The sequence below is a fragment of the Marmota flaviventris genome, chromosome 15 (assembly GCF_047511675.1).
Source record: "Marmota flaviventris isolate mMarFla1 chromosome 15, mMarFla1.hap1, whole genome shotgun sequence".
NCBI lineage: Eukaryota > Metazoa > Chordata > Mammalia > Rodentia > Sciuridae > Marmota > Marmota flaviventris.
The window spans coordinates 60,455,364-60,470,962 of record NC_092512.1 but is presented as its reverse complement, the minus strand read 5'-3'; the positions used below and the strand labels follow the sequence as shown (position 1 = coordinate 60,470,962).

The window sequence follows — 15,599 nt, the reverse complement described above, 5'->3', positions numbered from 1 at the left end:
ACAGATTATAGCTTTCTGATAGTCACGGCCCTCCCAAAGAATACATTGCATTGAAGTATAAGTGAATTTCCCAAAGTGTAACACTAGTCCATGGCTAGTTGTTGTCACTGTTGTTCCTAGCTTACAGACAAGCAACTAATTGCACAGAAAGGTTAAGCAATTTTTCCAGGATCACAGAGCTAGTAAATAGTTAATTAGAGGTTTAAAAAGGTAAACTAATGTTAAAGCCCTGTGCTTAACTGCTGTCAACGACACAGCTACTCCACAGATCCTCAAAGGTTTTCAGAGCTTTGCTTAATGTATTCAGACAGCTCATGACAAATGCAGTTTATAATATTGCCCCTGAGAATCAGGAAATCACCATTTTAACTTTTACTCACTTATCCTTAGAAAATGGCAAACGAGAGATCAGCAGCCAAATGAGTTTTTGAGTCTTAAAAAAAGTCTCACGATCCTCAATACCCTAGCTGTATCAGTCAAAAAAACATGGCTTCATATAGGAAATAAAGACCAATACACAATATAAATATATACTATATTATTTAAGAGTTTTAAATTCTCAAATATAGATAGAAGGAAAAAGATACATACCGGTATTTCTGTTTCAACATTTCTATTTCTAAACATGTATCAGTATTTGATATTTCTTGTCTTATTTCGTGGCTACCAAAAAGGTAATGAAATAAACGCTGTGGGATAAAATAAAATAGTTACTCAGGTTGAATTCACTTCAGGAACTATTTCCTGAGAATGTACCAATATTCAGCCACTGAGCCAGGTTCACTAAGAACATCTGTTCATAAGCCACAGCTACGGCCCACAGAAAGCTCACAGTCTACTGTGAGAAACAGCCCTGTACAAAGTTATAAGATGAAGTCATATATAAAAGAAAAGTAAAAACATGTACAAATAATACAGACAGCATAAAATGGATGGGTAATTGTTTAGGAAAGAGCTAAACTGGATCATTCTATAAATTCTCATGAAAAATGCCCTTTATGGGTGCTGGTATTTCACACAAGATTCACTGATTCTTTAAAACTGCTCCACACCATTATCTGATATGATTGAACTAATGAACAAATTTCACATAGAAAAGTCTCCGAAACATGATTTTTCATGAATTTTGTTTTGATTTAGTGTTCTTTTTTTATTGGGGGGGGGGGGGATTAAACTCAGGCCTGGTGCAGCAGGCATGTGCCCTACCAATGAGTTGTACACTCAGCTTAGTGTCCATTAAACTGGAGAAGGTCAAGGGCAGATGTAAAAGGCCAAGAACAAGATCATGTTAGGAGTCCAGGCAGGAGAACATGGCTACTTGCATAGGTCTCTCAGAAAATTAAATGTACCAAATGTAAGAGAGAGGAGGAAGGAGAGAAGATGTCAAGGATGACATAAGTAAATGAATAGTGTTGACATGAATTGCAATGAAGACCTTAGAGGAGGACAGAACTTTCTCGCTATGTTTCTATAGGGGATGTGAAGAGGGGGTGAGACATGGAAGAGTGAAGGTTGGTTTTGTAATGCCAAGTTTGAAGTAGCTTCAAGACAGGTAGTGGAAATGTCAAGTAGGCAGCTGGATATAGGGGTCTGGAGCTCAAAGGCAGCTCTCAGCTGGAGAAATGAAGATATTTAGTGTGCAGCCAGCAATTGCAATTCACTTGTGTGAAATAGGATGGGAGTTATGTGAAGTGAGAATAAAGCCTAGATAATTTGTAGATCAAACTTGACCATTTTAGGACTCCACAGGAAAAAAGAACTGCAAAGAACTCGGGAAGAACAGTCAGAGAGATGGGAGAGCCCAGCATGGTCAGGATTAGCAACCAGAACATCTGGCTGTTGATATGTTCCCTTGTCCTTGAGAAGGCAATGGTCTTGCTTGGTCTTTGATCACTTTGTGTATTTTATACAGTGGACATTCTCCGTGTGTATGTGTGTGTGTGTGTGTGTGTGTGTTTATGTGTGTTCTTTATTGTGTGCTCTATGTATAGACATACACACACATATATATGCACATAATGTACACAGAAATCTTCCAAGTGGCAAGTGACTAGGAAAAAGAAATAAGTTATACCTATAATATGAAAAATAAGAAACTAAAAGGCTATGACTGGTCTGTCACCTGTCTGTTCTCCCAGGACATGGGCATATTTAATTCTGATGCTGTGGATGAGCTACCTGGAAAAAAAAAACAAGTCTCCTTGCCCACTGACTGTCATTTTCACATTGTGTTAATCATATATTTTAATCATCATCATCATCATCATCATCATCATCATCATCATCCCTACAACTGCTTCTTTCCCACAAGCAGAGCAGAATCAGAGGCTATAACAAGGCACCAATGGATATCACAAGAATGAAGCATCATGTTGCTTATGCTGCTATTGGTTCAGTGTACTTACCAATATCCTCCCACTTCTGGGCCTGTTGGGATACACGATGGTGGACTTCTGATCTACTTTGCGTAAGAACCAGAGTGGTAGCTTTTTCTCTAAGCTGGTGTGAAGTTCCACCTAAAGTGTATTTTGGATTTATTGATAGACTCATTAATTAATATCTGGAAATCTTATATTACATAGATGTAATCATGAGTACAGAAAAATAAAGACTGATTCCTGTGTCCTAATGTATGCACAGGAGCTGGGCTGGCTAGGATTCCTCAGCCCTTACTCAGTCACCTTCCTCCACCTCTTCCCCTCCATCATCCACCCACAGGACAAGGGAAACAATGTTTTGGGGTAGGGACAAGCTGTTAAGGGAATAATCCAATTTAGGTCAGCAGGTGTTTAGTTTTCAGGGACTCTGATCAGCATTGGAGGTATAAAGAAGAAACAGACAGTCTGTGCTCTTGGAGCATTACAATACCACCAAATGTCACAGCTGGGGAGAGGATGGTATGAATGTAGAAGGGAGAGTACAGGGTGCTTAACCAGGGGAACACAACGTAAAAGAGTAAAAAAAAAAAATAGAACTTGTATTTCTAAGAGTATTCAGAGAATTTTTATGCTATGCTATCAGGTGCTAAATGGTGTACTGAAGAAATTTCTATTTGGTATATAAATGGAAGGTATAATATTTTATCTCACTCAATGCTTCTGTTTTAAGCTTCATTTAGAATTTATTTTTTTTTTATTTTAAATTTTCCTTTTGTGTTGTCCAAATTCATCTTTCACACTTTTTGTGTCAGTTGCTTAAAAATGTTTATCATAACTTCCACATAGTGAGATTTGCTTTCTCATCTATGACCATATGTTTTTCAATACCTGGATGTTTAGGTGATTGATAGTCATAAATGGTGAGATGGTAGGAACTTCCCTGATCATACTGCTTAGAATAGTAGTCCCCACTGACCCCTATAAGACTCTGTCTGACTTCCCTGCTATTTTTATGGTGCTTACCCCTCCCCTCGCAACTTCCTACATGTTAACTTCAGCTTCAAGAAAAATTATGTTTTCTTGTACTGTGCTAACAATACCAGTGAGATATTTTCTTTGATTTTTCTATAATACTTTTTCTGAGTTCTTATTGTCCCCTTGGGTCTTTAGGGTAATATTCCTTTCCCCTTGCCATATTTATTTTTTAGAGGTTACATGTTATTATTTATTTACTCAAAGTCAATTTATTCAAGTTTTGAGTTTGCCAACAGAGAGGATATGGTGTGCAAAACCCCTGTTTATTAACTTTATAGGAATTACCAAACTGACTCTCTCAAGTATGGTCCTGGAGGGGTTGCAAGCAGAGGTTTCACAATGGTTGTAAAGAATTGCTTTAAAATAACTCAAGGGAAAGAAGAGAAGAGCCATCCCCTAGCTTTCTAGTCAATGCTGTTGTTGATCCAAAACAAGGAACAAAAAAGGTCCTAAGCTTTGTGCTGTTTGCCTTCAGGGACCAGAATAAACACAATGTAGGATCACACTTTTTGGCTCAGCCCTCCTGACCCTGTACTTCAGTGGGCTTTCCTAGAACATTTTATCTAGAGCTGTTGTCTATATTATTTTTTAAAATTTATTTCCACTGGTGTTTTAAAGCACTATTAGGGCAGTTAAGAGTCATGCTGGGGTTTATCTATCCCCTCTCCTATCCACCTACCTGGAGCCCTGCACCCCATCTTTCATCGAGTCCTAACACACCATTAGCTCTTCCTTTTTTTCAGTCTTTCCCCAGTAAGCCTAGATAACAGCAGATCATCTCAAATAACATTTTTTATTTTGTGAAGACTGATAATAACTCTACTCATTAACAAGATAACTCAAAGTACTTTGTCATTTTCTGCCTTTTATTTCAAAGTGAAGGTTTTTCTTTGCTGTTTGTGAACAAAGCCCTTTTCAGCTACAACAACCTCATGAACCATACTTCAGGCAAGAAGACCTCGTAACAGTACCTCACCTGCTTCCCCTAGTTATGCCTTGGGTTTTTGTTCCCACTTACTCCCTTCTTTCTGGAAGAGTCTCACTGCCTTTTTTTTTTTTTTTAGGGGCACTCAGAGGCACTCGACCACAGAGCCATATCCCCAGTCCTATTTTGTATTTTATTTAGACACAGGATCTCACTGAGTTGCTTAACAGCCTCACTTTTGCTGAGGCTGGCTTTGAACTTGCAATCCTCCTGCCTCAGCCTCCTGAGCTGCTGGGATTACTGGGCCCAGCACTCACTGCCTTTTTAAAGCTTACCATCATTCAATGCTCACTCATCCCATCTTCTCTATGCAGTTTCCCTTAATTGTTTTTGCATTTATTTTCTGTACGTGGTAATCTTTAAATTCATATATTTTTGGTCTCTAGATGTCCCACACTCTCTATACAATACACAGCTAAGTCATACAGTGTAAAGTTTAAGGATAGTTCTCAGTTGAGTTTTGATCTTTCATTCTCTGAATGTGTAGTTGCTATGATAAGTAGGCACAGCCTAATATAAGTCATAGATCATATCCCTTTATTCCCTCTGGGTTCTCATGCTAAGTTGTACTATACAGTATACATACCATGTGCTGAAACATTGTTTTTCAAATAAAGTTACATTTTAGCATGGGTTTTTCTTTCTCTAAACTGGACTAAATTTTAAATGCCTACATACTACTGATATTCTGATGTTCTTGAAGCATCAAATAATCTCACTCCAAATTGAAATTTAAAGATAAAACAATAAAGAGCATAGAAATAACTGTGTTGTGTGATAGGAAACTACCTCATAAGACTCAGTAGCAAAGGACCTATACAAAAACCTTTGACTATAGCAAAATTTACATCAAATCATCTAGAAAAATGACAGGGATATCACACCAGAACAAAAGCCTCATGGATACAATCAAAACTTACATATAAAACCTGCTGTGGGCACCCAATGATTCCATGCCAAAATATCAGGAGCTCTTTTGAACAGCTGGTCTGTGGCAATCCACAACACCACAGACCAGTGATGTTCTTGGTCTAGCTACTAGCTATCTGTATGGCCACGTGTTGTCATAAAGAGGCTCAGGTCGTGTCTCCATTTCTCTGCTTAGATTGTTCTGGAACATTTTTCATCATTCTCGATAGCTCTGACTACAGCAGGTATGCCAGTGAGCACGCAAGCAGACACAGGATATAACTCCTCAGTATTGAGAAAATATTCATAATAAATAGGGATATAAATATGTGTTCTCAGAAAATCTGCTATTCTTATATGCAAATAATTATGACACTGATCATTTCAGTAAGCTTTAAATATAATACTTACCTGCATAGCGATCCTCTTCAATGATGCATGTTTCTGTACCTCAGCAATGTCCCCGACTGCCAAACCGATCTGAAGTACGACATAAAATTTAATTATGACCCATCTAAAAATGCACTGTTTTAGTCCATTCAGGCTTCTACCTCCAAATCTCTGACTGAGTACATTAGAAATAACATAAATGTACTGTTAACAGTTCTGGGGGCTGAAAAGTCTCCTGAATGAAGGCACTAGCTGATTCAGTGATTCCTCCTAGAATGGCTTCTATATGTTCTCATGTAGTAGAGGGCATAAGAGTCCAACAAGCTTCTCACATCCTATTTAAACAGGCACAAATCCTTTTCATAAGGACTCTGCCATTATGCACTAATCACCTCCCAAAGGCCCCTTCTAGGACTATCACCTTGTTGATGAGGCGTCAACATGTAACTTTTGCAGGGGGTGTAACCATTCAGACTGGCCAAAGTGGAGGAGTGGGCATGTGATCTACTAGCAATGGCTGTGTAATGCTTTGCTAATATACCTTACACAAAACTGCAAACCCCATATACCTTTGCAAGAGTATTCAGTATTCATTGAATGTTTATCATGTGCCAAGTACTGTCTTCAGTACAATGATCTTAACTGTTATCATAAAAGCTTAAGACATTACAGATTAATCTGCAATCCATTTTAAGATAAAAATATGTTCTTTTTGGAGAGAACAGGGATGATATGATATCAAATGCAACTGGGGGTAGCCATGCAACATGGTTGGCAACTCCAGGTATTTAGTTTAACTAAGGCATATAAAAGTGACTTGCCAACATGGGAAAGTTAAAACATTAATATTAGAGAATAAGGATTTATATCTCACATGTTTGGTAGAAGAAGGTACACTTCAGTGGTAGGTGAAACTCTGGTGAGAAAACCCTCTAGAAATCCATGACTAGACAGAATCAGGTGAGGGGAAGCTGTTGGCTTAGATCTACTCAATCTAATTAAATTGACTCATTCTTTTATTTGCTTTTTAGGTGCTTAGTCCCTATCTATACTAAGCTGGCATCCTGGGTGCTGCATCAGAGAGGAAAAGCCAGTGACTGCTCTCAGAGAGTTCAAAGCCCAAGATCTCCACAAGAGAAGAACTCTGTCTGTCTGGTCATTGCTACATGCCCAGTGTTTTGTAAAAAAAAAAAAAAAAAAATATATATATATATATATATATATATATATATATATATATATATATATATAAAACAAAATATTTGCTGAACGAATGAACAGTGTGAGAATATATTCTAGAAATTGCAACCTGGCATTGAGAGCAATACATGCTCAGCAAATAGGTTTTATTTGTCAGGATTTTTCTTTTAAATGAGCAAGTCTTTAGATGGGGGTTCTGTCCAAGTTATAGCAGCCTAGATCAAAACTGATCATCTCATATTTTCTTCTTCACACATTTCAGATGCTTGCCTGGGCTCTGAAATGTGAGATACAAAACAGGTCAATTATCAACTATTAATAGTTATTATTCGTTGGATGCTTATCATGTGCCAAGCACCATTTTAAGTGTTTTGTGTTAGCTAATGCAATCTTCATAAACCCCAAGAAAGAAGATTTTATTATCTCTAATTTGTGTCCTCAAAACCATGATAACTTGAAGAGGCAGTGCCCGATTCAGATTAAAGTAATGAGGGGGCGGTGAGAACATTGGTAAGGGAATTCTACCCAGAAGAGATGACAGTTAAGCTGAGTTTTGAAAGCTTTGAGTTAACTCATGGAGGGACAGTTTTCCAGGCAAAAGGAAGAGCTTATGAGAGTCCAGGAGGCATGAAGGAAGCTGGCACACTCCTAGGAAGGGTAGACTTTGGGTAAGATCAGATCAAGATCACAGGGATGCTTGTGAGCATGCTATATTGAAGCTTTTAAAGAGTCATAGAACAAAAATAAGAGAGACATTGGAAGGTCCAGATTTCCATTAGCCATCTCTGTAGTGAAAATATGTAGGAAGGGTTAGACAGAGGAGCCACAGTAGCAGCAACTTAAAGAATGTCGAGGGTGAAAGCCAAGCAGAGTAGACATAGAAGGCAAATAATTATGGAAAGGAATGAGAGAAAGTGCTGGGGGTGGTCAAGAAAATCCTCCCATGTTCTAAGACCATTAGGAGATGTTACTGCAAGACAGTAACAAATTTGGAAGGAAAGATGGCTTTAGTCTTGACTCTGTGGGGTTTGATTTTCCCTTGGGACATGCAGGTAGAGATGCTCAGTGGGAGCTGGGTGCATGCATCTTCATGGTGGTGAGAAGTTGTACTACTGGTAACCCAAATTATCTTGTGAATAGTCATCTTCCCAAACATAAGCCATTATAAGAGAAGAATGTGGGCTTATATCATCCTCTATGATTCCTAGCACTATCCTTTATTTTTCAAGGATAAAAAAAAATCAGATAAGTTTTTGTAGCAGATAAGTGAATCAAAACACTAAGGAGTCTGCATTATTTATTTCTTTCCAGAAACAATGCCTAACACAGTCTGTGTTACCGAATCAGATGCAGAAGAAGCAAGTAGAATGCATACACATATGTTATGGTTTAAATGTGAGGGGTCCCCCCAAACTCATGAGTGAGACAATGCAAGATGATTCAGAAGGAAATGATTGGGTTGTAAGAGTCTTAACCTAATCAGTGAATACATACCTTGATAGGGATTAATTGAGCCATAACTAAAGTGGTAGGGTGTGGCTGGAGGAAGTGGAAATTAGGGTGTAGCTTTGGTGTATATATTTGTATCTGGAGAATGGAGTCTCTTTCTCTGTTTCCTTATCACCGTGATGTGAGTTGCTTCTCTCGGCCACCCTGACCCACCTTGATGTTCAACCTCACCTCAAGCCCTGAGGAATGGAACTAGCCTTCTATGGACTAAGACCTCTGAAACCATGAACCCTCAAATAAACTTTTCCTCCTCTAAAATTGTTCTGGTCAGATCCTTTAGTCACAGCAACAACCAAAAAAAAAAAAAAAAGAGAGAGAGAGAAAAACTGACTGAAACAATATATGTGCAAATTGATAAGGGTTAACAATTCCCATCATGCCAATTAGAATTTTCATAGGACTAAAATCCATCAGCCAAGATGCTCATGATTTGAGAAAATTCTCTAGAAAATTCCACGTGAAGAGCACTCCCCTGTCTACTGAAGGTATCTAGACATTGACTTGGTTAAGGTGGCATCTGAATGCAGCTAACAGCCTCTGCAGGACAGCCTCTTCCCCACTTGAATCTCTGGTCTGAGAAATTCAAGGGTAAAGACAATACACTCTACAAAGGTCTTTGCCTATTCTCTGAGACCCTCTCCAGCTCCAAGAAACTCACACCATCATCTTTATTATCTTACTCAACTTTCTATTTCTTTACCTTCATGTATTACCTCCATTACATTATCCTACATATTTATTCATTAATACCTACTTTATGACTGATTTCTAATCATATAAGAATCAGGTATTGATCTGTTTTATTCACTACTTTTTCCAAGAACCAGCAACAGTATTTGGCATATAGTAGATTCTTGGCAATTATTTGTCAAATGAATGCATGCACTCCCTGAGCCTCCTGATGTCCCTGGTATACCCCAGGCACCATGTAAATACTAAATAAAGATTTTGTAGTATCCCTCTTTCCATTGCTTTGGTATGGACCCCTAGATGTCCATATGTAAAGGCCTGGTCCCCAGGGTGATGGTATTCAAAGATGCTGTGAACTTTTAAGAGGTGGGGCCTTGTGCAGAGGTCCTTAAGTCATTGAGGTCATGCCCTTGAAAGGGACTATGAGTTCCCCCCCATACTATTTCTCTGTCTCTGCTCTAGTTTGAGATGTTATTGTTTTGTTCCTATGTGTGTTCCCACCATTATGTGTCACCAACTGCTGCCCACACCAGAACTGGGCCAGTGCCAACATCATGCCTTTCAACTTCCAGAACTGTGAGCTAAACAAAGCTATTTTCTTTGTAAATTAGTTGTTTCAGACATTTGTTATAGCAACATGAAATTAATACATCTATCTCCCTCCATCAGAGGGACTTCCAAGAAGCCAAGAATAATTATTTTGGTCAACACAGAGAAAATACAGAGAAGCTACTTACAAGTAAATTCATAAGGACAATTGGGACAAACATTGTGAAGACAATAAGTTGAGCAAAGGACAGAAATGGATATGCCAATTCATTCCTCAAAAATGGTTCTAGGAAGGCATCTCGGTAATTGATATCTCCTAGCATCATGCTGAAGGTCTGGATTATGGAAAGTAATGGAGAGCTGAAGGCATCCTGAGAGAAGACAGAAAAGTCAAAATGAAATGCAAAATGTGTATAATGTACATGTATTTCCTGGAGAGTAAAATGACAAAAAAATATAATCAGAATACTTTTAAAAAGTCATAGGCAAGGAAGACATGAATGGTGTAACTCTACATTGGGTACAATCAGAGATATGAAAAATTGTGCTCTGTATGTGTAATATGAATCGAAATGCATTCTGTTGTCATATATAACAAATCAGAATGAATTTAAAAATAAAATAAAAGTCATAGGCAAGTAGCTACTAAAATACATTCATAAGAAATATTAATAAACTGCAGCAAAATTATCAAAAAGATCTTTTACACACATATGGTAAATCAATGTACATTTTAAGCCAACTTTTGGTAATAGAAAACATCTCCTTTTCCACTTTTTCTGCAGTAAATATCATTAAAAAGATATATCAAGATGAAAAAGGTAACTATTGTTTATTTTCTAGGCAATTGAGGTTTAAGTATAATTCTATTTTTAATATTCACAGTGATGAAGTCAATTACCGATGCAACTGTCTCACCTGTATATTCAGAAGGACATAAAAGCTGAGTCCAAATGCCAAAAGCAAGAAGACAAATACGACTGTAGACCTCAGCAAAGTTTTCAAAATTACTTCCAACATAACAATGAAAATTCCACAATTTTCAAATCTAGAAAAATTAAAAAATTTATATTTTCTCACTTTTGTGGTCAGAGTGTATTTCACTGTGTGACAATATTTATCATGTATTAAATTAGGTCTAAGTTTCATAGATGAGACCATTGAGTCCATTTTGGGAAAAAAAAGACATAAAAATTTATGAATAATGAGCCTAACCTTCAGGCTGTTCATCAAATGACTCTCCTCCCACCTTTTGTTAATGTTTACCTTCTATCATTTTTCCACTTGAGCACTAGATGTTACTTCAACCAAGGTAGGAGAGAAAACCCCGAAGCTCCCCAATATCAAAGAGAATCATGGTAAATGCTTGCTAAAGGAATTAAAGAGATAAATCATGTGATGCACCAAGCAGAGACTGATTAAATGAGCCTGTGTTCTTGAAGGCCCCTGTTACAGGGCACACCATACATGATTTGCATTCAAATCCAAAAAGTAATTACTTTTCTTGGATTGACCCCTTTTGTTTTCCCATTCCAGCACCCTGCATGGTAGAATATTGGACAGATAATGAGTGTCATCTGGTTAATAGCTTGTTCTCCTCCTTTGCCAAAGATTACTTACCAAAAGTGAGAATCACAGGATGTCAAAACTGTCACTACCCAATACATACAAAAATCAAAACATCACATTGTAGCTCACAAATATACACACGTATTATACATAACTCAAATAAGACAGATTTTTAAAAATTTGAAAAGGACTTCAGTTAAGTTCCCAGAGATGTTGAAAAACTTGCTAAGGTCACTGAATACGACAGAACAAAAGGAGTGACAGTTGTGCAGCCTGACTTGAACCCTTCCGACTCCTGGGCCACTGGGTCTCACCAAGGTGCAAGATCATTGTGCTCCTGACAGTAATGTGGATGGGACAGTGGAAAATGCATGAACCCTGGAGTCAGAAGACTGGTTAAATACTTAAGTCTTGACTTACTAGCAGAGATCTTCAGCAAGTTGCTCATTAAAATGCTTAAACTTCTTTTATATAGAAAATTAATGACATAACATTTATTCATTGTAAAAGCAATGTGAAATAACATTGAATTAAACAACAATAAGTGTGAGAAGTTGGATTTATTTTTTCTTTTATTTTTAATACCACATTTATTTCCCATACTGCTTATCATTTCATTTTGAACATTTTACCCCAAAGTAAATGCTTGTCAAATAATATCCAGTAAAGAAAGAAATGCCAGAACTTGTACACTCATTTACTCCCTACGTTTAATCTAGATTTCCCTAGCTCAGTGGTTCTTGACCAGGAAGATTTGGCACTAAGGGGGCATTTGGTAATGTCTGGATAGATCTGGGCTGTCACAATAGAGATGGGGGTAGGTGCTATCAGTACCTAGTGGGTAGAATCCAGAAATGTTACCAAACATTTTATAATACACAAGACAAGTTCCTAAACACATACACACTGAAAGAGAATTAACTGAGCCAAAAGTTCAATAGTGCTGAGGTTGAAAGACCCTCGTCTACAAACAGTTTTGCATTTGATATTAAAAATGTTTAAAGGACATAGAAATAATTCAAACTGGCTTTACCTTTGAAGATACAATAAGAAGTTCATCCAATAGAAGTATATCGCAACTGCTCCACATTGCCACTGCACATTCGCCGGCACATTAACAAATAAGGGCAGCACGAAAATGATGCTAGTTGTGTAGATTAGCCATTCCAAGGCATTGTTATAATCCAAAAAGTAATTCCTTTTCTGGGATTGACAATAATGCACAATTATCACATATAGAGACCCGGTATCTATGGATACATACATACATATATACACATGCATATGTCTACATATGACCAAGGAGTCACCTTCTGCCATCTGAGCTGCTTCAGAGTCCCTGGGCCCCTGAAGTGTGTATGCAAAAATGCTGGAGATAGCCCAGAGTCATCAATTGACCTGGTGCTATGAGATCTGATGCCTAAGAAAATCCTACAAGTTTGCGGGCTTACCCTGCAGAGCCCATTCCATCATAAGGTAACCTCTAGGGGTCAAGTTGGTTTAAGTAATTTCTGAGATCTCTGTGTCCATATAGGAACACATGGCCCTCTCTGGATACATATAAACTGTCTGCCTCTAAACATGTTTGAGACCTTCAGAGATTTCACCAGGAAATGAGAACAAATCATAATGGTATTGTTAAAAGATTTCATATTTGGGGCATTAAATTTCATGTAGGATAGACCATTTTAATATCAGTAAGAAAATGTGGTGACCAAATCTGTCAGAACATATAAACTTAACAGTTCAATTTAAACTATAATCTGTAATTTTCATTTTAAGAAAATGAAAAAAATGATGAGAGATTAAGTTATATACTTTAAATCACTTAAGGTAAAGTAGAACAAGATAGTCTCTCAAAATTTTGAGAATTTACTTAAAATATATAAATGAAAGTCTTTGTAATATATAACAGTAAATAAATGCAAAGCATCATTATTATGAGCACTCATTAATGCAAACATCTGTGCATGTAGGGACACAATGCAAGAAAGAAAATTTTCATAGAAACAGAGGTGCTGTATCAGAGCTATATGAATTAGAAAATAATATTCAAAAAATGATCCACAAAAAAGACAAATAATAAAATATTACACCTCTATACAGAAATAAAGGATCCAAGACATTTATCAAAGCAAGGACCTGCAGATCATTTGCATGATACTTGGGTCTGATCTGAACTTGGTTACCATTTGAAAATATAAAGTACAAAGTAAAATAATATGTCATAAAAATGTTCCAAATTTTATTATAACTTGAAATTTTATCCAATAAAGAAAAGAATTTCTATTAGGGAAAGAATTCAAACAGAGAATCATTTGAGTCTTCAGCCAGATAAATTCTTTGTAAAAATTATATTTAAAATGATCAAATTCAAACCTAACTATTATTTTAACAAAACATTAAAAATGATATAAGAGAAAACATATGAAAGTTATTCATAATGGTCATTTGTAGCCAGTCAGATTCATCTAGATCAGTAAAAATGTAATATCTCTTTCTCAAATACATTAAAGCTATAGTGACCTTACCTGAAATCATGTACTTCTGAAAAGTTTATGCTTATTTTAAAGGTCTACATTAGCCAAGCTATGTGATTTTATTATGATATTACACTAGTTCAAATAATTGTTTATCAAGTAGTTTATGTATATTAAAAATTTTGCAACTTTAGAGATATGAAACATGTTATTTACCTGTTGGAAAATCTGAACCACTTCTTTGCAATATCCAAATATACTTGATAAAAAAACTAAAATCATACAAACTTGTATAGCATATGAGTTCTGAAATGAAAAACATATAAGACGAATAGTTATAAAGGATACAAAATAAAACAACATGTTAGTGGCTTCATAATGTCCCACTACTAAGTATTTATTTTGTTTTCCTTTTTTTTCGTTTGTAGGTACTGCCCACATTTGAATTAAACCGAAAACCACTGTAATACAAATACTCATCTCATTTAGCTAAGATGATACATACTCATTTCATATTGTTCTTATTAAGAGATGTTCAAAAATTGCCAAATGAATTCTAAAGGATACAAATCTGCAGACCTCTACATTTTTTAAATTGTGGTAAAATGCACATAACATAAATTTGCTAATTTAAAAGCCTTACGTTTGATATATACATTTATGTTTTAAAATGTACAATTTGGTGGCATGAAGCAAACTCATAATCTTATATCACCATCACCACTATGTAGTTCTATACTTTTTCAGTCCCAAATGGAAATCTTATGCCCATTAAGCATCTCTGCCCAATTCCTTCTCTCTGTAGTCCCTGGCAACCACAAATCTGCTATTATATAGACATATGTTAAAGTATTACATTTTGGTATTTAAGATAGATCATACATCTCAATTCTTTTTAAATTAGTTATGAATTCATTTACTGACCTATCATATTCCTTCTAACTCCACAAAGGATTTTTGAAGAAATTTGTACCATATGCAAAGTCTATAGGTTATTTAACATATCAAAATCCTGATATTTCAGATTTATTATAACGGTGGTATCACTAAGGAAAAATACATTTTTTATCCTTTATTTGAAAGAGTTGAAGTTAGAAAATACCGTAGAGTCTAATATTTCCAAATGATCACTAGTTTCATTGATGATTCCAGTTGAGTTGAAAGCCATTCCTGGCTTTACATTTACAACAAGAAAGGTCATAGGTATGAGTCCAAGACAGTAAGATCCGAGGTTCATCATGTGGGCTCTAAATCCATAAGCACACCTATAAATAAATAAGCAAAAATAATTGAGTCATTTTAAACAAAGATATTTACTCAGGATACCTGTAGGAAAAGTATTTATAATATCTCTCAGAAATATATTTGGTAAATTCATTGAATTTGAAAACCAAAAACATCTTCTAATTTACTTTATCAATCAAAGAAGGAATATCAACTTCTAAGCAAATTGTAATTCACTTAAAGTTTCTCCAATTAATGGAAGAGCAGAGACTTCAGCCCATATGATCTGACTGGCAGTTGAATGCTTTCTTGTAGAACACACCTCCCACTTCATTGTCAACTAACTGCAGGATTCAGCACACTTCTTCAAGTCTTAGGCAAAAATTCCCTCTCACCCCTCAAATATTTATTTTAGTGTCAAAGATGTAAAATGCCAGCATTTTAATGCTAAAATTTGCCATTGATAATAATTTCTCTTCCAAATTATAAAATATTAAAATATTATTTAAAATAATTGCTTACAGCTTTTAATAGATTTAATAGGTACTTCATTTAAAAAAGAAATACTACTCAATACCTACCATTTCATGAGTAAATATTCTTTACACACAGGGTGATTGAGAAGCTCTATGCGGTTATGTTGTACCATGACCTAAGAAATAAGGAAGCAGCATAAAAATT

General features: G+C 36.1%; 1 protein-coding gene across 1 annotated transcript in view; it reads right to left on the bottom strand.

Annotated features, from left to right (window-relative positions):
• The window catches only part of Trpa1 (transient receptor potential cation channel subfamily A member 1), a 48,448-nt gene that overhangs the window by 323 nt on the left and 32,526 nt on the right, over nt 1–15,599 (bottom strand). The window contains exons 18-26 of the mRNA XM_027946631.2: nt 15,500–15,570; nt 14,797–14,959; nt 13,911–14,000; nt 12,248–12,417; nt 10,564–10,693; nt 9,834–10,016; nt 5,719–5,787; nt 2,406–2,516; nt 592–689 (exon numbers count right to left, since the gene is read on the bottom strand). Of these exons, the coding sequence (XP_027802432.2) occupies nt 592–689; nt 2,406–2,516; nt 5,719–5,787; nt 9,834–10,016; nt 10,564–10,693; nt 12,248–12,417; nt 13,911–14,000; nt 14,797–14,959; nt 15,500–15,570 (1,085 nt within the window). The remainder of the gene's footprint in view (nt 1–591; nt 690–2,405; nt 2,517–5,718; nt 5,788–9,833; nt 10,017–10,563; nt 10,694–12,247; nt 12,418–13,910; nt 14,001–14,796; nt 14,960–15,499; nt 15,571–15,599) is intronic.